Source organism: Trichechus manatus, unplaced genomic scaffold (genome assembly GCF_000243295.1).
Source record: "Trichechus manatus latirostris isolate Lorelei unplaced genomic scaffold, TriManLat1.0 scaffold00093, whole genome shotgun sequence".
Taxonomy (NCBI): domain Eukaryota; kingdom Metazoa; phylum Chordata; class Mammalia; order Sirenia; family Trichechidae; genus Trichechus; species Trichechus manatus.
The window spans coordinates 5,918,846-5,940,503 of NW_004444029.1; the positions used below are offsets into that span (position 1 = coordinate 5,918,846).

Sequence of the window (21,658 nt, forward strand, 5' to 3'; positions counted from 1 at the left end):
ATTTGATGTTCTAGGGTTTCAGGATTGTTGATTCTCTGTTTGGCTTAGTTTTTCGGATCTTTGTTGTGGAGGGACGGCGTGGTGCTTCTGCCTAGACCGCCATCTTGCTGGAGTCCCCCTTTACTTTCGTTTTTATATGCCCTCTTTTCAGTTCATTTTATAAGGCAGTAGCTGCTTCGTGTGCCTGGTTGGCTGGAGGAGGAGGGCAGGGCGTGGCCACAGAGCACCCAAGCCTGTGGTTGGGGTTGGAGAGGTGGGACACATTTATGCATGGGGAGGCAGTGGCTGTGCTTCTCTGTGGCTAAGCTGCTGGCACAGAGGTACAGAGCCGTCTGGTTCCTTTGGGCCCGTGTCACCATGAGAGGGAAATGCTCCTTCTTCTTCCGAGAGGCTCTGTAGCCTGCAGCTGCGTCTCCTTCCTGGACATTATTTGAGACTAGTGAGTAGTAGATCAGCCTCAACCCATGCCCCGGGTCCTGCAGGTACCAGTACATGGAGTCATGATTGAAAGTCTGTTCACATTTCAGGGACACGTTCTGCCCTTCCTCTCGGACCAGGTATTTTGGGGTCTGAGTGATTCCAGAATCCGTGGTGCCTGTGGGAAGAGAAAGAAGCTGAAGCCCAGAGAGGAGGTGCTGATACTGCTGTCACTGAGGGGCTGAGAGCAGATCTTGCTGGGTAGGGAAGGATGCCTCCCTGAGCCCTGACTCACCTGCCCCCAGGAGAAAAAGGGCCATGCAGCAGAGGACCCGACTGCCCATCGCTGGGAGTTGTCTCCTTGTATCGCCAGCACTTGGGAAGTGAGAGGTGGGAGGACACTCTGGGGACCCCTTGGTTGAATATGTGAATTCCTCAGAGGGCTAGATGAACAGCTGGCAGGGATCCTGAAGGCACTCAAGGTGGCTTCCCTAATTCTTCAGAGGAGGAGACTGAGGCCAGGAGACAGCAGTCACAGCGCCTCCCCCGGGGTTTCAGGACCTCTGCATCCTCCTCTTCCTTGTTGCAGCATCTCTGCACTTCTGGGGCAGGGCCTCCCCCGACTGACCCGTCTGTTTTACCTCCTAGTTACAGGATGCTTTGATCACCTGTAGGAGCTTGCAAATACTCTGGTCCTACAGGATGCAGGATGCAGCTTGATCCCATCATCTTTCTCAGGCAAGAGTGTCCCCTGGTGTCCATCACAGGGATCTGTGACAGCCGTGGAAATCAAGGCACCACTCAAGTCAGCAGCTGCACAAAGCTTGGTGGCTGCCCTTGGGTCCACCAGGGACCTCACACCTGGGTCTTGTCTCCCTTTGGGTCCACCAGTGACCTCACACCGGGGTCTTGTGTCCACTTGGTCACTTTCTATCTGGCCGGTTTTAGGTGTTCATTTATGTCAATTTCATTCTCTTGGTTTTCCCCGACCTTTCGTCAATGTCCCTTAGTACACAGGTACACCGCTGAGTCCCTGCACCCTGCAGTCCAGATGCTCAACATGGAGAAGGACCTTCCAGACCCCTTGGCCAAGATCATCTCCCTAGGCATCCCAGACACCTCCTCAGCATTTTGTACTGAAAGAAATCAGAAACTCCACTCCCTGCCCCTGACTCTGCTGGTACCAGTACAGAAATATGTGACCAGGAGGGAGGTCACACCTCAGGGTCACCCCCTGCCAACCTCTGTGAGCCTATGGCGGGGGGTCTGGAGGACTCCAGGTTCTGTGTGGCCTGAAGAAGAGAACAGAGGTCACGGAGCATCAGGGCAGCCTGGGGAAACATTATCCCTTCAAACTGTCCCATGTCCCTGAGCTCACCTACCCGCAGGAGGCAGACGGCCACTCAGCAGAGGAGCCCGGTGTCCATGGGGGTGGGCAGGATGAGGTCTCCCAGCACTGGATCTGAGTGCTCAGAGCAGAGAGGAAGGGAGATGCTGCTCCTCTGGCCTGCAACGTGCATCTGACACTTACCTCCCTTTCCTGAACACGGCCCCAGCTGCTGGCCTCTCTTCACAAGGGAGGCACCTTTCCAAGTAGTTGACCTTATCTTTACTTTCTTACAGGGATAATGCAAACAAGTCTCCAACTCCACTTCAGGGGACTTAGGAAAGTTGAACCTTAGAGAAAACCAAAGAGAAAGTGGAAAAAAGAAAAGCTGAGTGAGAGGGAAAAGAAAGAGCAAAAACAAAATGGGAGAAACTACAGTGCAGTTGCTGTTTTATCAGTCCCTTAAGTCCTGATACGAGTCTCGGTTGCATAATGGTTAAGTGCTCGGCTGCTGGCTGAAAGGTCGGCGGTTCAATCCCCCAGCCACTCTGTGGGAGAAAGGCGTTGCCGTCTGTTTACATAAAAATTCCAGCCTCGGAAACCCTATAGGGCAGTTCTGCTCTGTACTCTAAGGTCACTATGAGTCGGAATTGACATGCTGGCAAGGTTTTTAAAATCCTCATGGCCGTAGTCCTCAAACTTTACCCCTGACGAGAAATCGTTGGGGGCTTGGTAAAATAAACCTGCAATCCTAGAGCCCACCTCCAGATATCCTGACTTTGAAGTTCTGACCACACCCCGTAACAGGCCTTTTTACTTGTACTTTCAGTGATGCTGAGTAATTTGTCTGCCCATGACATTTTAAAAGTTTTTGAGTAGAGATTTTTAAATGGCTAAACTAACAACAAAAAGATGATTTCATAAGTCAATAAACTAGAAGGTTAAAACGTAAATAGAACAAGAGGAATTTTCCTGGGAAGGGGGATATTTAATGGATAAATTTAGGATCTGCATACTGCATTAAAACAAAAAAAAAAAAAAAAAAAGAGGAGAAGAAACTTAACTTGAAAGGGTATGAATGAACCTGAGCCGAGAGACAGCTCCAGACTTACTGTATGGTCAGTATTGCTGCATTCTTCAAAGAGATCAAGCAAGCAAAGCAGCAAACATGACTTTTGGTCTGGTCATAGGCAGTTTTGACCGTTAGGAGAGCAGTTTCTTCAGAACGGAAGTAGTCCAAGAGAAGGCTGACAATGGCATCCAGAGAAGTGATTCCTATGTGACAAGAGCTAAGGTATCAGCCACCAGGAGTAACAGTGGACTAGGAGGGGACCAAGAATGGGGTACTAAGGACACTCCTTATAGAGAGCTGGAAAAGTAACTTAAAATGTTCTTGTTAGTTGCTGTCGAGTCAGCTCTGGTTCACGGCAACCTTAGGTATAAGAGAATGAAACATTGCCTGGTCCTGCGCCATCTTCACGATCGTTGTTATGTTGGAGTCCATCGTTTCGGCAATTTTGTCAGCTCATCTCATTAAGGGTCTCTAGCTTTTGTGCTGACCCTCTACTTTACCAAACATGCTGTCCTTTTCCATTGATTGGTTCTCCCTGATGACAGGTCCACTATGAGCCAGTCGAAGTTTTGTCATCCTTGCTTCTAAGGAACATTCTTGTTGTGTTTCCGCTAACAACTGATTTGTCCAGTGCTTGAATAAGAGGTCATACAATTACACCAGCAAAGTGAGAGCTGATGTTTTAAGGCGTCAGAAAGAAATTTTGCCCGAAAACAGAAGAAGTAAGTTTGGATTTCTGAGAGTAAGTCCAGTGGGTTCAGCTGATATTGAAAAAAGGAAGGTGAGTCCAGAGAGAATCTATAAAGTTCTCCAAAGTTGAGTGGTGGGGTGGTGTAGAAAGGCCAGTTTTGTGGACAGAATGGATTATAGAATTTTAACAGAGATATACTGAATTCTCCATCTGCTCTATGTAAATATAATGACCTACCCAGGTAGAGTTAATAACCCAATGCCTCCCTACAACTGTATCGATGTTGAGTGTGTTGTCCCTCCTATATTTCAGTCACATACCTGAGCACTTTTTGCTTGTCTCCACAACAGGTATTTTCCCACTGAGAACACACTAATCTGCTCTCTTGTCTCAGCTCCACAGAAACCAACAAGTGACTTTGCAGCATCTGAAGCTGTCACACTTAACATTAGCATGCTTATTGTGCTGCCAGAGTTTAACCCCATATAAAGAGATACACTGGGATCTTCACTGGCTTGCACATTGTTCTGAAAACTAAGATTTGATCTTCTATTTCCTTCTCTTCTCCCAGGATCGCTGTAGCCAGCAAATACATTAACAATTCCCCTTCTCATTTGTAATGGACATCTCTTGGGTGCCCTAGCCCCTAATTTGTGTATTCCTCTCCCTGAAATCCTGGCCTTTTGATCCATAAACTCAAAGGGACAGGCCCCAGGTGCCATGTTCAAAATGACCTGACCCCTGTGACTAGAGGTGGATTTTCCAAGATAACCTTCTTGAGAAAAGCAGGGACAATCTCTCCTGTCTTCTGGATTTTGTAGTCTAGGTAGAGAGACAGTCAAGCTCATCCTTCTCAATGTGGTTGGAAAACTACAATCAGAATATATAACCATCTACTTTCTATGAGAGCTAAGAAATGAAGAAAACAATATATAATAAGGAAGAATCGTGAGATAAACAAGGCAGAAAAAAGAAACGAGTTATAAAGTTGGCCATGTCATAGCTGCAAGACTTCATTTCAGATTGTTTCTGAGAAATGTCTGTGTTCTTGTTTTGGGGTTCTTTGGAGTCCCTAGGCAACATAAATGGTTAAGCGCTCAGCTACTAACAAAAAGGTTGGTGATTGGAATCCATCCACAGGTACCTGGAAAGAAAGGCCTGGCACTCTGCTTCTGAAAGGCCACAGCCTTGAAAACCCTATGGAGCACAGTTCTACTCTGCACACATGGGGTCTCTGTGAGTCTGAATTGACTGGACAGTAACTGTTTTTCTTTTTTTTTTTCAGGAGGGGCACATGTTTAGCCTTGCAATAAACTCCCTGTTGGCTAAGGGCACTCTAGTTGGCTTCTCTTCCTTCCTTCCAACCAGCGAGCCACCTGTTTCCTGTGCTGGGCCACCCTGAGTTTGTGCACCAAGAATAGCTGATGTTTCACACTGTGGACACCCTGCTGGCACAGAAATACATGGCCGAGTCCTGTAGCCCTGCCGGCTGGATCTCCAGGCTGCAGGCTGAGTCTTGGGGGCACTCAGCTGAAAATCTCTCCTTGGGCATCTCATTTCCATCAAAGATCTTTTCGTTCTGAAATGAAATCAAGAACTTGAACTCTTTGGCTGGGATCTGCTGATACCAATAAACATAACTGTGTCCTTTTATCGGAACACAGTCCATTTTCACTTTTTGTCCTTTCCCTTTGAGCAGATGTCTTGGCGTCTGGGTGACTTCAGCATCAAAGGAGCCTGCAAGGGAAGGAGACAGAGATTAGAGAGTGAGTCCAAGAGGGAGTCTGGTGACATGGGCATTGGGAAAGGCCTAGGGCTGGGGACTGGCACATTCAGGACAGAGAGTTACCTGCACTCAGGAAGCAAAGGACTATAAAGCCAATGACTATTGGGTGCATGGCAGAGTTAGGGGAAGAATGGAGGCAGGTGACATTCTCTAAGGCTTCCTATCTCCTATCCGCAGCTTCTGTGTGACGTGGCCACTTCATAGAATCCAGTCGTCCTTGATGTGCGGCTCTGTACATGAGACAGAAGTACTTCACAGAACACAGGAGGCAGATTTACCCTCGCTTAAAGGAGGGGACATTGTAACAACGTCAATTTGTAGGTAAACCATGCTGAGTTTGCCTTTCTTTGCTTCTCTGTCTCTGCTTTTCTTCCATTACAAAAAGGAAAAGGTCTTGGACAGTACTTTAATGAATTTGTTGTCTCCCATTTCCCACCCTATCTACTCCTTCACAAATTCCTACCTACCCCAGGCAACAAACCAATAATTCATGTGGATTTTCCAAGGCTTTTTCCTACTCATATACTCACACTTTACTTTTGAAAAAATGTTTTATATTGAAAAAAATAAAGATATTTTAGCTGTATATAATGCAGAAGAGATTTCAATAAAATTAACACCCACGTACTCTAAAGCAGATGAACATATGTAATTTTAGAAGTATCCTGTCGTCACTCTTCTTCTCTAAACCATTCTCCTCTCTCCCGTACAGAGGTGACCATTGTTTTAAACCCTTCTAGTAATCCCTTGAATTTTTTCTAGCTTTTGCTCATTTGTAAATACATCTAAATACATCTAAAGTCGGTACCATTTTGTTTTCTTCTATAAATGAAATCACACTGTATTTTTCTACAATACTCATATTTTAAGTTCAAAATTATGTTTGTGATTCATTATTTATATATATCCAGTTTATTCCTTTTCATGTTCATTTCATTTCAAATGTTCTCTCGTGTGACTATATCATCATTGATTTGTCCGGTCCCCTGCTGTATCTTTTACAGAAGCTGAGAGAGGAAAGGAGACGTAGTCTATATTTATAGTTTGTTTTATTAACTTTCTTATTTACCATTTCTGTTTCTCTTCATTTCTTCCTGTGGATTTGCTTTAAAAACAGTTTGCGCTCGGCTACTAACTGAAAGGTTGGCAGTTTTAACTCACCCAGAGGTGCCTTGAAAGAAAGGCCTGGTGATCTACTTCCAAAATTCAGCCTTTGAAAAGCCTATGAAGCACACTTTGACTTTGACAAGCATAGTGTCACCATGAGTCGGAACCGACTCGACAGTAACTAAGAGGAACAGCATCATTTTCTTACTCGAACACAGCTTTGCTCCCACTCACCTCCTATGTGCTGCTGTTATCAAATACACCACAGTTCTGTCGTTACAGGCCCAACAATACAATTATATAAGTATTGTTTTACATGCAATTGCTTTTAAAATCAGTTAAGAGAGGAAACACGCAATTATACTATCTACTGTATTTACCTACATAATCACCTTTCCTGGTGATCTTTGTTTCTTTAGTGGGGTTAAATCACATGGCAGATGTCACTGATATCACTTGCTTTCAGCTCGAAAACCCCCCTTTAGTATTTTCAGTAAGGTGTGTGGGATAGCAAAAAATTCTGTCAGCTTGTGTTTATTGAGTACGCCTTTGCTTCACCTTCATTTTTTGAGTGATAGTTTTGCTGGGTATAAGAGTCTTGGTTGACATGTTTGTTTGTTTTTCTTTTCTTTCAGTACTCTGAATACATCTAAACATTTTGTGTAATGAATTGCAGTGGCTCTGTGTACTGATTGCTCAGCTTCAACCTCCACCTTGTTTATTTGTTTGTGCTTTTGATTAGTGGTTTGATTTGAGAAGCCCATTTCCTCTGCTGTGTGCAGTCTGCGATGCTGTCACTCCTCAGAGGGCATGGCTTGGCATGACTCAATCTCCCTGACCCCTACCCCTTCAGGGATGATAGAGATTTTGGCTGGGCTCTATTGGAATTTCCTGTAAGAATACTCCTACTCCATGAGTGGGGTACTGGGCAGGGGAGTGGCAGCCACTAGTTTTCTTGGTCTACGTTTCTCTAAGTGGAATCTCCTCAAAATGAACATGCTGGATGAGGAAGACAAGGCCCAGTATTCTTGGTCTGCTGTGCCTTGGGGAGAGCTTCCACTTTACAAGTTGGTGCTGGATGGAAAAAGGGAACCCAGATCTCTTGGCTCTGCTTGTCTGAAATACCATTTCTGTGACACAGAACTAGGGTGCAGGATGATAAATGCTAGCAATCTGCCCCTCCACGGAGAAATTGTAGCCCTAGACTGGGGGGCGGGGGAGGGTTCCATGTTCTTGACCCACCCGAGGTTAGAACTTTTGTCACACAGAGATGGGAAGGGGTGTCAAAGCTCAAATGCCACAGACTCACTGTTCTGACCAAGATTTAGTACTTTTTCTTGAATGAATGTGTCTCCATATGCTGTATGCCCTTGGGAAAATTTCCAGGGAACTTAAATGGTGATTTTTCACCAGAAATGGTTAATACAGTGGGGAGAGTGTGGAGTTCCTCGTGCCACCATTTTGGAAGTGTATCTCCCCTCAGTAAAATTTCTTTACAGAAATAGGTGTCCAATCTGTATTTGCGAACTCATGCTCTAGGCAACTTTTGAACCACTACCAAAGTATGGCCCTACTGGGGGCGCTGGGGAGTGTTGTCTGGGTTCTTCTCAAATGCTTTTTAAATTTCCCCAGCACATTTCCCTATGCAGAGAGCTTTATGCAGTGTCCGGAGTTCTTTCTTCGTGTAGCTTCTTCTTTCTTCTCTCAGGTAGTCTTCTCACAAATTCTAGCTGTCTTGGCCTCTCCAAACTTTAACCTCTGTCTTCCCTCCATTCCTCCCTCCTTCCCTTCCTTCCTTTCTGCCTATCTTCCTTCCTTTCTTCCTTCTTTATTTCCTTACACAAGCTAACATATGTTAAAAAAAGAAAACAACCTTGGTGTCCAGTTGTAGTAAGTGCTTAGAGAAAAACAGCTATCATTACTATCATTAAAACACATGTTAAGAATTTATAAAAATCTCTTTTGTACTATCCTTGAAATATTTTTCTAGGTTACTGTACTTTTTTAATGTGCAGGATTTTACATTTTTAGGTAGATAACTGTATCAGTCTTTATGGTTTTTGCCTTAATTCAGAACACCATTCTCACCCAGGGATAAATTATAAGACATTGCACTCCCCTTTGACAATGCACAAGGTGTCCCCTTTAGCTCAGCCACGGGAAGCCCATCTCCCTCACTCCTGTGACCTTCCTTTTTGGCTTTCCCTGGAGCTCTTGTTTGTCTCAGGATTTATCTTCTTCTTCCATACAGATAACCCATCTTATACATCTCCAAACATACTCTCTTTCCAGTCTGATTTCTTTTACTATTTATGGTTTTCATTTGCTATTCCAACAGCACCTCCAACTCCAGAGACGAGCAGTTTAGTGTAGTGCCTTTTTTTCTAAGATGGGATCTACCTTGCAAGATTTTTATTTGGGGACTATATCTACTTTCATTCTCCTTTTAATGTGGAAGTCGCCCCATATCTGTACTGAAAACATGTGGATTCTCCTAGAATACTAAATACTCTAAGTGTTGATCAAATGAGAGAGAATCAGTTATGTGCATTGGGTTACCCTAATCCTTCACATAATGCCTCTTGTATTTCTAAGCCTCTAATTTAGATTAAGGAGCCCTAGTGGCACGATGATTAAGACCTTGGCCGCTAACCAAAGAGACTGGCTGTTCAAATCCACCAGCTACTCCTTGGAAACCCTATAGGACAGTTCTACTCTATATACTCTATAGGGTCACTGTGAGTCGCAATCCACTGGAGGGTAATGGATTTGGTTTTTTGATTTAGATAAGATTAAAACAAGCAATGAAAAAAGAAGAAAAGTTTCTATTTGTGTTCTGAAGAGGACAGAACAGATTTAACTTTAAATCAATGGTTCAAGGAAGAGTGGGTGATGAAGCTGATCCTAGGAAAATACCACAAACTGGATATTGAGGAAACTACCAGAAACTGAACATCAGGCCATTGTAGTCAGTGTACTACTCTCAGCATAACTGACAATGGTTTTTGCAGGTTTATGCTCAGCTCCTGCCTACAGATGAGATCATGGCAGCCATAAACTCACTTCCTGTTGTTGCTGTAAGAAAGGGTGTAGGTCCTAGAGATGGCTCTTGTATCTGGGGGATGGAAGGTTTACGAGCAGAGAAGAGGCAAGGCCGCACCACTGTATCTCTACTACTGGCACACAGGTACAAGGCCGAGTCCCCCAAGCCTGTCGAACAGATATCAAGAGCACAGAAGGAAGTGTTGGGCTGGCTGGGTTGGAAGTTATCAGCGGTATCTGTTTCCTTATTAAAGTTTGTTTTGTAGTAGTAGAACAGCAGCTTTGGAGCTTGGCTCTACTTCTGCTGGTACCAGTACATGGTATTACGATTCAGATTCTGAGAATTACTCAGAGTCACCAATTTTCCCACTTTGGTAACCTGGTATTTTGGGCTCTGGGTGAGCATGGCATCCATGGGACTTGTAGAGAGAGAAGGGTAACTTAGAGTCAAGAAAGAGGCTGATGTTGCTGCCATGAAAGAAAGTCATAGGACTGAGGACCAGTCTAGTTGCCCTCGAGTTGACTCCTACTCATGACGACCCCATGTGTGTCAGAGTAGAACTGGGCACTATAGGGTTTTCAATGTCTGATTTTCAAAAGTAGATTGTCAGGCCTTTGTTACAAGGCCCTTCTAGGTTGACTCAAGCCTGCAACCTTTCAGTTAGCAGCCAAGCGTGTAAACCACTTGCACTACCCAGGGACTTCAGAACTGAAGACAATAGAGCCTTAGTCAAAGCATTCCTTCTGCCCGGGACTCGCCTGGTTCCCGGAGACAAAGAACCAGGCAGGGGAGAAGACCGGGACCCGCAGCAAGGCTAGAGCGGGAGTGCGGCGTCTGTTTCAGGCTCTGATCTCTGGGTGCAGAGGTGAGAGTTCACAGACCCTGGTCCCGGGTAGGTAGATTTGCCTGTGGTGACAAAGCTGCTGTTGACATCACAGGGTGAGGTTCACCCCTCTCTGTGTTATTGTACCCAGCTTCCTGCTTTGCAAGGAGTCTGGGCATGGCTGGGTCAGGCACAGAGCAGCAGTTTATCACCTAAACCATTTACTGCTTCTTTGAGTCAGGTGTTCCCTTATTTACCCCTGCCGCATATCCTTCCAGACCTCTCCACACAGCTCCCTGTTTCTCACATCCTACAGGGTGGCTCAGTGGCTTAAGGAGCCTTGGTGGCACAGTGTTTAAGTGCTCAGCTGCTAACTGAAAAGTCAGCAGTTCAAATCTCCCAGCTGCTCTGTGGGAGAAAGATGTTGCAGTCTGCTTCCATACAGATTTACAGCCTAGAAAACCCTATGGGTCAGTTCTACCCTGTCATGTGAGGTCACTGTGAGTTGGAGTCAACTTGATGGCAACAGTGTTTTGTTTTTCTTTTTTCTTTTGGTATACAGTAGCTCAGAGGTCCCTCCATACATGCACAGCTTTGCAAACCTGCTGAGATAGTGGTTTTGTATCTTACACCCACATCACAGATGGAAGACTGATGTCTACAAACCAACGAGGTGCTGTCAAGTTGACCCTGACTCATGGTGACCCCATGTGTATAGAGTACAACTGTGCTCCATAAGATTTTCACTGACTGATATTTTTGGAAGTAGATCACCAGGCCTTTCTTCCAAGATGACTCTGGGTGGACTCATACCTCAAACCCTTCAATTAGCCTCCGAGTGCTTCAACCCTTTGCACCAACTTCAAAGTCTGCCTGCAAACTATCTCCACCTTAATACAGCATCCCAGTCCGGGGATTTGAGATACCTATGAATGGCCTCTTGGTCTCACCTGTAGTTACCCTTCTCTTTGGCTTCTCTTTTTACCAGCCTCACGGGTTCGGAACACAATCAGACTAGGTGGTGGCTGGGTGATTGCCTGGACTTGTTTTGGAAGCAGGTTGAGTTAATGGACATGGGGATGGTTGGGGCCTTGCAGCGCGGTTCCAAGAGCAAGGGCGTGCTGAGTAGAGGGATATGAGAGGAGGTTGACTGTGAACCAACAGTGTGGAGGGAGGAGAGGGGAGAGTGTGCTGCCCTGGGGTTTTTGAGGGCATCTCCCTGCAGCTCACGTGAAGACGAGTTTCCCTTCCTGCAGCAGAGAGAACCTGCAGGCCAGGGCATGAGGTGACCTCTAGTGAGGTTGGGGCTTCATGGAGGACACTGCACACTTCAGGGCCATGTGCATACCAGGGCTTCTGGAGGTGCCCTTCCCAGGGCTAGGACGCATGAACACAGGACAACCTCAACCCCTCTAGCTACCCCTTCTGTGTGGGGCTGAGGTGGTCGTGAAGCGCTTTGGAGACACTGCTGGCGCAGAAGTACACAGCTGTCTGTGAGGGGGCAGCTGAACCCAGTGGGAGGGGGAAGTGCTCCGTATTTGATCTGGAGACACTCTACCATCAGGGACATCGCTTTTGTTGGTGGTGCCAGCACCTGCTGAGTAATGGATCAGCCGCAGCCCCAGTCCCGGGTCTTGTCAGTACCAGTACCTGTAGTCGTGGTTCATGTCCTGGGAACATTGCAGGGTCACATTCCCTCCTGTCCTTGTGACCTTGTGCCTCGGGGTCTGGGTGACACCAGCATCTGTGTGCCCTGTAACAGACAGCAGCAGAGGCTGATGCTGTGGTCCCAGGAAAAGGGCTTGTATTGAGGCTGTGGGAGGCCCACGGAAGGAGGTGCATCTGTGACCAGGACTTTCCTGCCCACAGGACACAGAGGACCACGGGGAAGAGGCAGCTGGGGCCCATCCCAGCGCAGGGAGAATTTGTGTCTCAGCTCCGTCGTGGGATGTGGACCTCCAGTAGAGATGCTCATGACGTCACTGTCCCCACAGGTGCTTGCACTACAGAGTTTGGCAGCCACATTGCTCCCCACAGGAACAAGTCAATCATAGATGCACAGCCGAGCAGTTCCGAATGGGAGCATTTGTAGCTCTGTTTGTAAACAGTTTATCTGTGTATATGTCGTGTCCCTGACTTCTGGGAGGAAATTTGTTTCTCTATATATATTTTCTTCCCGCTATGGTATAATTCCTCATTAGTGTTGTTTTTGAAGTGCATGGGTGGCACAAAGGATTGAGCGCTCGACTACTAGCTGAAAGTTTGGCAGTTCAAACCCACCCAGAGGCACCTCTTAAGAAAAGTCTGGTGATTTGCTTGTGAAAGATCAAGGCCTTGAAAACCCTATGGACAAGTCTACTCTGCACACGTGGGGTCTCCATGTGTCAGAGATAGTTCATTGGCAGCTAACAACAGCATACTATTTTTACTCGCCTGATATTTCTGTAGTGTAGGGAGGATCATCATGGCCACCCTGGTGCCTTTTCTGACTTGTCTGATCAAAACTCTCCTCCAGGAACCTTTTACCAATTTTCCTCCTCACCCAGAATCTGGATCACTTGTGTCAGCCTACAGCGACCCCCTCATTAAAAGAACCAGCCTGACAGTCAGCAAGTTTTCGGGGGTGAAGACTCATGTTGTGCTGTTTCCAGCAGTTCACAGAGCCGTGGTCCACACGTGGCTCCCCTGTGCTCTTGTGGGCCAGGTCCTCCCTTGTTTGGAATGAGGTTGCGGAGCATTGGGCTGCCTGAGTCCTTGTGACTGTGCTGGCCTTGAAGAAAAGAGTGTCTTTCATGGTGCAAATGAGGTGTTCATAGAGAGCTTCCTGGGTCACAGGGAAACTCTCTGTCTCCATTCAGAAAGTCTTGTCCCTACCAAATGGAAGAATATCAGCTGAGCCAGAAGCTTGCTGTAACTCAGAACTTCCGTGTAGTCAACAGCAGTAGGTGATGTAGTTTCATATAGAGACCATCGCTCAGTCAGGGCTATTTCTGTGACCGCACATCTTAATGTAATCTTTGGAAAAAGGAGATGCTTGGATCTCAAGTCATCCACTTCTTCAATGTGTTATCATGTTGTGTTGCTGTTGGTAGCTGCTGTCGAGTTGATGCTGACTCATGGCCACCACCTGTGTTAGAGTAGGACTGCTCCATAGGGTTTCCTTGACTGTAATCTTTATGGAAGCAGGTCGCCAGGACTTTATTCTGTTCTTAAAGATAAGGAGTGTGATTTTTTTTAAATTAAGTCTTGTTTCCCAAACTTCAAGGATTTTTTTTTCCAGTGTAGATATTCCAGAAATTAACAAATGAGTAACAAGTATCCTACAGCTAAACTACAATGGATTTTTGTGGACAAGATGGCAGCAAATTAAAATTCACTCTCATGCTTTGTATTTTCTGGTCTCTGTAGCTTGAGGTGCTAAGTATGGTCTTGGCACCCAGAAAACCCATTCCCTTTGAGTGAAGTCCAACTCATAGAGACCTTATAGGGCAGAGAAGAACTGCCCCATAGGGTATCCAATGCTGTGATCTTTACAGAAGCCAACTGCCACATCTTTCTCCTGTGGAGTCAGTGGGTGGGTTTGAACCTCCAACTTTTCAGTTAGCAGGTGAGTGCTAAACCACTGCACCACCATGGCTCCCTCTTGGCACCCAAAAAATTCCCCCAAAAACCAAACCCATTGCCGTCAAGGTGATTCCAACTCATAGCAACCCAATAGGACAGAGTAGAACTTTGCAATGGGATTTCCAAGGAACAGCTGGTGGATTTGAACTGTCAACCATTTGGTTAGCAGCTGAGCTCTTAACCACTGTGCCACCAGGGCCCCAGGTACCTTAAATGCCCTCCAACACTCTCGCCTGTATTGCAAGAGCTAGAAGCCTTGAATCTCCATTCTCCAGAGTCTGCTGACAGCACCTTTCTGGAAACAGCTTAGCTTCTTCCAATAAGCTAAACTGGGGAAAATTTGGCAGACAGAAGAAAGACATTTCATCCATAGCAGCAGATGGGTGTTTTGCAAGAGCCTCTGGATACTTCCCTGTGAATCATCTACATGGTGGCTACATGTCCACTCTGACCCTTGGCTGTTTTCTCCAGCTCCTTACTTCAACAGCTGTAGCAGCTTCAGATTTCTGACCCTTAAAGGTGGGCCTGAGTGCCAGCTGCAGCCTCCCCAGGCCCTCCCTCCCCAGCCCTTCTGATATTTTGAGAGTGCCAATTCCCTGTGTTAGCTCCCACCCTGCCTTCAATTCCTGGTGGGCTTCTATTTTCTTGGCTGAATCTTCTGTGGTCCTGGGAAACCCCCTAGTTACTTAGCCCAGGATTTGGAGGGTGTCATGACTCTGCTTCGTGTGGAACGGGGCAGAGGGGAGCATCTTCCTACTGGGTCACAGCTCGGGACACACACCTGTTCTCTGGCTGAAGCTTTAGGTCCTGGAAGTCAGGGGACTAAGCGGCAGCACTCACACACCATGACGTGTGACCTCTCACACCTGCTCAGCTGGTCTCCAGGAGAGAGACATGCTCCATCACGTCTTATTGACCAAGACTGGGGACACTATGTGACTGAGGAAACACTAGTTCTGGAGCATAGAGACATAGTCTTGAATCCTAGCTCCAATATTTGTAATATGAAATATGGGGAGTCTCCATGAGCCTCAGCTTCCAGTCTGTAAAGTGACGGAAGATGTCCCCATCTATAAAGTGGACATGATAATGTCCTTCCTTGTTCTCCTACTCTCTCCCACGGAGTAGGCCCTTCTGCCCTTTGCTAGGATTGGAGGGGGCCTGTGAGCTGAGAACTTGAGTGATGTGGTGGTCAGGGAACTCTGGACATGTTCAGTGGCAGGGAGTGTCGGGGAAGGACCGCAGCACCACAGGGGCTGGGCTGGGGCTGCACTGTTCGCCCTCCCTCACATCCCCAGTGGGAGCAGGAGGTTTGGGTACAGGTGTGAGGTGGCTCTGCAGGGCTGTGTCAATGCTGCTGGCACAGAGGAACATGGCCGAGTCCCCCTTCTCCAGGGTGCTCAACTTCAGCTCCGAGCTGTAGTTAGAAAACTGTTGGGCTGAGAACCGGTCCGGGATATCGCCTTTATTTCTCTCCGTCTTATCATAGTACTGAATGAGGAACTTGGGGCCCTGGCCCTGGGCCTGCTGGTACCAGTATACACTGCGATGGCCAGAGACAGGGTGGCATTTCAGAGTGGCTTGTCCTCCCTTTTCTGTGATGATGTGTCTTGGGGACTGGACAGTGCCAGTGTCCACGGGACCTATGGGGTAGGGGACAAGCTGGAGCTTACCTTATGGGAGCCTGATGCGCAGCACCATCTGACACCTGTGGGTTCAGGGAGGTCCTGCCCGAGCCCAGGACTCACCTGCCCCCAGGAGACACAGAGCCACCCAGCAGAGGATCCTGGAGCCCCTGGCAGGGTCTGACAGCAAGGGGGTGGGCATCTCCTGCTCAGGGCTTCCAGAGAGCAGGCTTGTCCTACCCTTCCTCTGACTAGACTGTCCCCGTGACACTGCTGTTCTGATGTCATCATCCCTGTATGATCCTAAGCACCCCTTTCAACCCCTAACAGCACAGGCTCATTGCACTCTGGTCCTCCCCTCTGTCCAGCTCCTGTGGAGAAGGTGGGGCCATCAGGCCAAGGTGGCCGGGAATGGTCGGGGCAGTAACCGTCACCACACCCTCTCTGATCTTTCTCTGAGACCATTGATCCTTGGTACGCACTTGACCTTGGTTCTCCTGGGGGCTGCCTCCTGAAGGCCCCTCCTGTCCCCACCAAATGCAAGCTCCAGAGGGCTTCCTCCCTGCTGTGGTAAATACACCTGCAGATCACGTCAGTGGGTGCCAGAAGACTATGTTTAACCCCTCAGACCCCCCATTAGCCTGGTTCCTCAAAGAGGCTCCCCCAGCCAGGACCCAGCCAAGAATCCTCCTTGACCTGTTTCTCCCACACTGCTGTCAGCAGCTCTCCGTGGAGCCACAGAGCCCTCAGGCAGCCAGTGGTGCGGCCACAGGACACAGCTCTATCATGTGGCCCAGGGAGGGAGGCTCGGCATCACCAAGGAGGCAGGACACCTTCCTGGACTGCTGGGAGCAGACCTATTTCATGTTTTCTGTGTCCAGTGCAGGCTTCCCAGCAGAGAGGGAAGCACGAAGCAAACATTTGCCAAAAAGGAGAAAATAAATCCTAAATGTCATCTATTAGTTTCTAGACAGGGAGGTACTAGCCAGTCATTAGATGCCAGCTGCCTTGGGAAGCGGGTGGGGTGCCTCTGCAAAGTCTCTCTCTTTAATCAAATGTAATTTCTGGAGAGGGTGAGCCTTGGTTCCATCTGCTCAAAAATCTTCTCCACAGCTGGCAGAGTAACCCTGAAGGGGAAACTGCCTACTCGCAGGTCTTGTTTTCTGAATACCCCTTTAACTCTTTTGTATTGATTTTACTTGCCAGACTATGTTTGATTTGTAGGAATTCTTCCTATTAGGGATAAAAAAAATCAGTTACCGTCAAGTTGACTCTACTCATGGCGACCTCACCTCATGTGTGCACAGTAGACCTGCTCTATAGGGTTTTCAAGGTTGTGCTGTTTCAGAAGCAAATTGCTGCGCCTTTCTTTGAGCTCCTCTGGGTGGATTTGAACAGCCTCTTTTCAGTTAGTATTCGAACACTTAACTGTTTGTACCACCCATGGACTATTAAAAATATATATATATATATAAAATATGCAATTGATGGTCTGTTCTGAGGTCGGTCCCTGGGTTGTTCTGACTGATGATACCGAGCTTTTCCAACACTTCTTTACACAGAAATTGTGGATTTGATTCATGTATATTCCATCTGGTAAGGTCCAAGTGTACAGTTGCAGATTATGTTGGTGAAAAAACGTATTTGCAATAAAGAAGTGGCTGATCTTGCAAAATTCTATCATGGGATCTCTGGCATCATTTCTATCACCAAGGCCATATTTTCCAGCTAGTGAGCCTCCTTTGTTTCCTGCTTTGGTATTCCAATCACCAGTAATCATCAATGTTCGAGAATTGCATGTTCGATCCATTTCAGGCTGCAGAAGCTGGTAAAAATCTTCAATTTCTTCATCTTTGGCCTTTGTGGTAGTTGCTTAATTTGAATAATAGTCATGTTAACTGGTCCTCCTTGTAGGTGTATGGATATTATGCTGTCCATACGTTGTACTTCAGGATAGTTCCTGAAATGTTCTTTTTGACGAAGAATGTAATGTCATTCCTCTTCAATTTGTCATTCCCAGCAGAGTAGACCATACGACTGTGTGATTCAAAATGGCCAGTACCAGTCCATTTCAGCTCACCAATGCCTGCGATATCCATGTTTATGAGTTCTATTTCATTTTTGACGACTTCCAATTTTCCTAGATTCATACTTTCTACCTTCTATGTTATGATTAGTAATGGATATTTACAGTTGTTTCTAGTCATTTTAGTCCTGCCACATCAGCAGATGAAGTGCCCAAAGGCTTGACTTCATCCATGCCATTCAGGTGGGCTCTACTCTGAGGAGGCATCTCTTCCCCAGTTGTATTTCAGTGCTTTTCAACCTGAGGGGTTCATCTTCTGGCACTATATCAGACAATATTATGCTGCTGTTCATAAGGTTTTCACTGGCCAGTTTTTTTCAGAAGTAGGCTGTGAAGTCCTTCCTCCTAGTCTGTCTTAGTCTGGAAGCTTTGCTGAAAGCTGTCCATCAAGAGTAACCCTGCTGGTATTAGAAACACCTGTGGCAAAGCTTCCAGTATCACGGCAACATGCAAGTCCTCACATTAGGACAAGCTGTGTTTTATTGACTATGCAAAGGCATTTGATTGTGTGGATCATAATAAATTATGCATAACATCAAGAAGAATGGGAATTCTAGAACACTTAGTTTTGCTCATGAGGAATCTGTACTTAGACCAAGGGGCAGTCATCCGAACAGAACAAGGGGATAATGTGGGAATTTAAGTCAAGAAAAATGTGTGGCAGGGTAGTATCCTTTCACCGCACTTATTCAGTCTGTATGCTCAGCAAATAATCTGAGAAGCTGGACTATATGAAGAAGAATGGGGTATCAGGTTGGAGAAAGACTCGTTAACAACCTGCATTATGCAGATGACACCACCTTGCTTGCTGAAAGTGAAGAGGACTTGAAGCACTTACTGATGAAGATCAAAGACCACAGGTATGAATTATACCTCAACATAACACAAAAATTCTCAGAACTGGACCAATAAGCAACATCATGATAAACAAAGAAAAGATGAAGTAGTCAAGGATTTCATTTCACTTGGATCCACAATCACAGCCCATGTAAGCAGGAGTCAAGCAATGAAACAACGAATGTATTGCATTTGGCCAATCTGCTGCAAAAGTCCTCGTTACAGTGTTGAAAACCAAACATGTTAATTTGATGACTAAGGTGTGCCTGACTCAAGCCATGGTGTTTTCAATCACCTCATTTGCATACAAAACTAGGCAATAAATGAGGAAGACCAAAAAAGAATTAATGCCTTTGAACTATGGTGTTGGAGAAGAATACTGAATATACAATGAACTGCCAGAAGAACAAACAAATCTAGCTTGGAGGAAGGACAGTCAGAATGCTCCCTAGAAGTGAGGATGATGAGACTTAGTCTTCTCATGTACTTTGGACATGTTATTAGGAGGGACTAGTCCCTGGAGAAGGACTACATGCTTTGTAGAGTAGAGAGTCAACAAAAAATAGAAAGACTTTCAGTGAGATGAACGGACACGGTGGCTGCAACAATGGGCTAAAACACAACGATTTTGAGGATGGCACAAGTCTGGGCAGCCTTTCATTCTGTTGTCAGTTAGGCCAATGGTTTATCGATTTTGTTGATCTTTTCAAAAAACCAGCTTTTGGTCTTGTTAACTCTTTCAATTGTTTTTATATTCTCTGTTTCATGTAATTCTGCTCTAATTCTTATTATTTCCTTTCTTCTGTCCCCAGAGGGCTTCTTTTGTTGCCCACTTTCTACTTGTTCCAGTTGTAGGGTTAATGTTTTGATTTTGGAGTCTTTCTTCTTTTCGGATGTGTGCATTTATTGCTATAAATTGACCTCTGAGCACTGCTTTTGCTGTGTCCCAAAGGTTCTGATAGGGTGTGTTTTCATTCTTGTTTGATTTATGAATTTCGTTATTCCATCCTTAATGTCTTCTATAACCCAGTAGTTTTTAAGCAAGGTGTTGTTCAGTTTCCATGTGTTTGTTTTTTTCCTTGCTTTTTCTGTTATGGATTTCTACTTTTATGGCTTTATGGTCAGAAAAGATGCTTTGTAATACTTTGATGCTTTGGAGTTTGTTAAGGCTTCCTTTATGGCCTAATATGTGGTCTATTCTGAAGAATGTTCCATGTGCATTGGAAAAGAAAGTATACTTGGCTGCTGTTGGGTGGAGTGTTTGGTATATGTCCATGAGATCAAGTTAGTTGATTGCAGCACTTAGATTTTCCATGTCTTTGCTGAGCTTCTTTCTGGATATTCTGTCCTTAACTGAAAGTGGTGTGTTGAGGTCTCCTACTATTATTGCGGAGCTGTCTATCTCTGTTTTCAAAGCTGTTAGAGTTTGTTTTATGTATTTTAGAGCCCTGTCATTGGGTGCATAAATATTTATTACAGTTATGTCCTCCTGGTGTATTGACGCTTTAGTCGTTATATAGTGTCCTTCTTTGTCCTTTGTGGTGGATTTTACTTTAAAGTCTATTTTGTCAGAGATTAATACTGCCACTCCTTGTCTTTTTTGAGTATTGTTTGCTTGATATATTTTTTTCCATCCTTTGACTTTTAGTTTGTGTCTTTAAGTCTAAGGTGTGTCTCGTTAGGAAGCATATAGATGGATCATTTTTTTTTATCCATTATGCCACTCTGTCTTTATTTGTGTGTTTAGTCCATTTACATTCTGTGTAATTATTGATAGGTACGAGTTTAGTGCTGTCATTTTGATGTCTTTTTTTGTGTGTTGTTGACAGTGTCTTTGTTCCACTTAATTTTCTGTGCTGAGTCATTTTTCTTTATGTATTTTCTTTTCATCTTTTTCATTGTTGTTGATTGTGTATTTGCTGAGTCTTTAGATTTTTGTTGTCTTTTTATCTTGATATGTAGGACTGTTAGTTTCCTTTGTGGTTATCTGAATATTTATCCCTATTTTTCCAAGTTTAAACTAGTCTTTTATTTCTTTATATTGTGTTGGCTTCCTCTTGATATGAAAAATTTATGTCTATATTTTTTAGTCCCTTTTTTTTTCTAATTTTATCATCTTTTACATATCGACATCTCTATTTCCCTATTTTCAGTGTTTTAGCTTTGGTTTATTTTTGTGACTTCCCTATCTGGGTTGATATCTGGTTGCTCTGTCCTGTGTTCTAGTCTTGCGTTGTTATCTGATGTGATAGATTTTCTAACTGGAGGATCCCTTTAGTATTTCTTGTAATTTTGGTTTGGTTTTTGCAAATTTCCTAAACTTCTGTTTATCTGGAAATTCCCTAATTGTGCCATCGTATTTGAGAAACAGTTTTGCTGGATATCTAATTCTTGGCTGGCATTTTTTTTCCTTCAAAGCTTTATATATGTCATCCCATTGCCTTCTTGCCTACATGGTTTCTGCTAAGTACTCCGAGCTTATTCTTACTGACACTCCTTTTTAGATGACTTCTTGTTTATCCCTAGCTGCTCTTAAAATTCTCCTTTATCATTGGTTTGACAAGTTTGATTATTATATGTCTTGGTGACTTTCTTTTGGGATCTATTTTATGTGGGGTTTATGAGCATCTTGGATAGAAATCTTCTCATCTTTCATGATAGCAGGAAAGTTTTCTGCCAACAAATCTTCAACAATTTTTTCTGTATTTTCTGTTATCCCTCCGTGTTCTGGTACTGCAGTCACTCATAGGTTATTCCTCTTGATAGAATCTCACATAATTGTTAGAGTTTCTTCATTTTTTTAAAATCCTTTTATCTGATTTTTTCCTCAAATAGGTTGGTGTTAAGTGTTTTATCTTCAATCTCACTCATTCTGACTTCTGTTGCCTCAATTCTTCTCCTATAACTTTGTACTGAGTTGTCTAATTCTGAAATTTTGTTGGTAATCTTCTGGATTTCTGATTGCTGTCTCTCTATGGATTCTTGCAGCCTGTTAAATTTGTCATTATGCTCTTCTGTTATTTTCTTAAGTTCCTCTATTGCTAGGTCTGTGTTTTGCCTAATTCCTTCCTGATCTCTTGAAGATTTCTGTGTATTAATCTTTTGTATTCTGCCACTGGTAATTCCAAGAAATTCTCTTCCTCTAGAAAATTTCTTGATTCCTTATTTTGGGAGATTGCTGAAGCCATCATGGTCTGCCTCTTTATGTGATTTAGTATTG

The 21,658-nt window shown here is 45.0% G+C and overlaps 3 gene segments (V, D, J or C); all 3 read right to left on the reverse strand.

The window, feature by feature from the left end:
• Positions 1-152: 152 nt before the first annotated feature.
• LOC101340918 (T-cell receptor beta chain V region LB2-like) lies at positions 153-940 on the reverse strand. The segment is given in 2 exon segments: positions 153-595; positions 713-940. Coding segments are annotated over 2 exon segments (492 nt in total).
• Positions 941-4,936: 3,996 nt separating this feature from the next.
• LOC105756607 (T-cell receptor beta chain V region 3H.25-like) lies at positions 4,937-5,405 on the reverse strand. The segment is given in 2 exon segments: positions 4,937-5,244; positions 5,357-5,405. Coding segments are annotated over 2 exon segments (357 nt in total).
• Positions 5,406-15,102: 9,697 nt separating this feature from the next.
• On the reverse strand, positions 15,103-15,762 carry LOC105756608 (T-cell receptor beta chain V region CTL-L17-like). The segment is given in 2 exon segments: positions 15,103-15,533; positions 15,639-15,762. Coding segments are annotated over 2 exon segments (510 nt in total).
• Between the last annotated feature and the right edge of the window lie 5,896 nt (positions 15,763-21,658).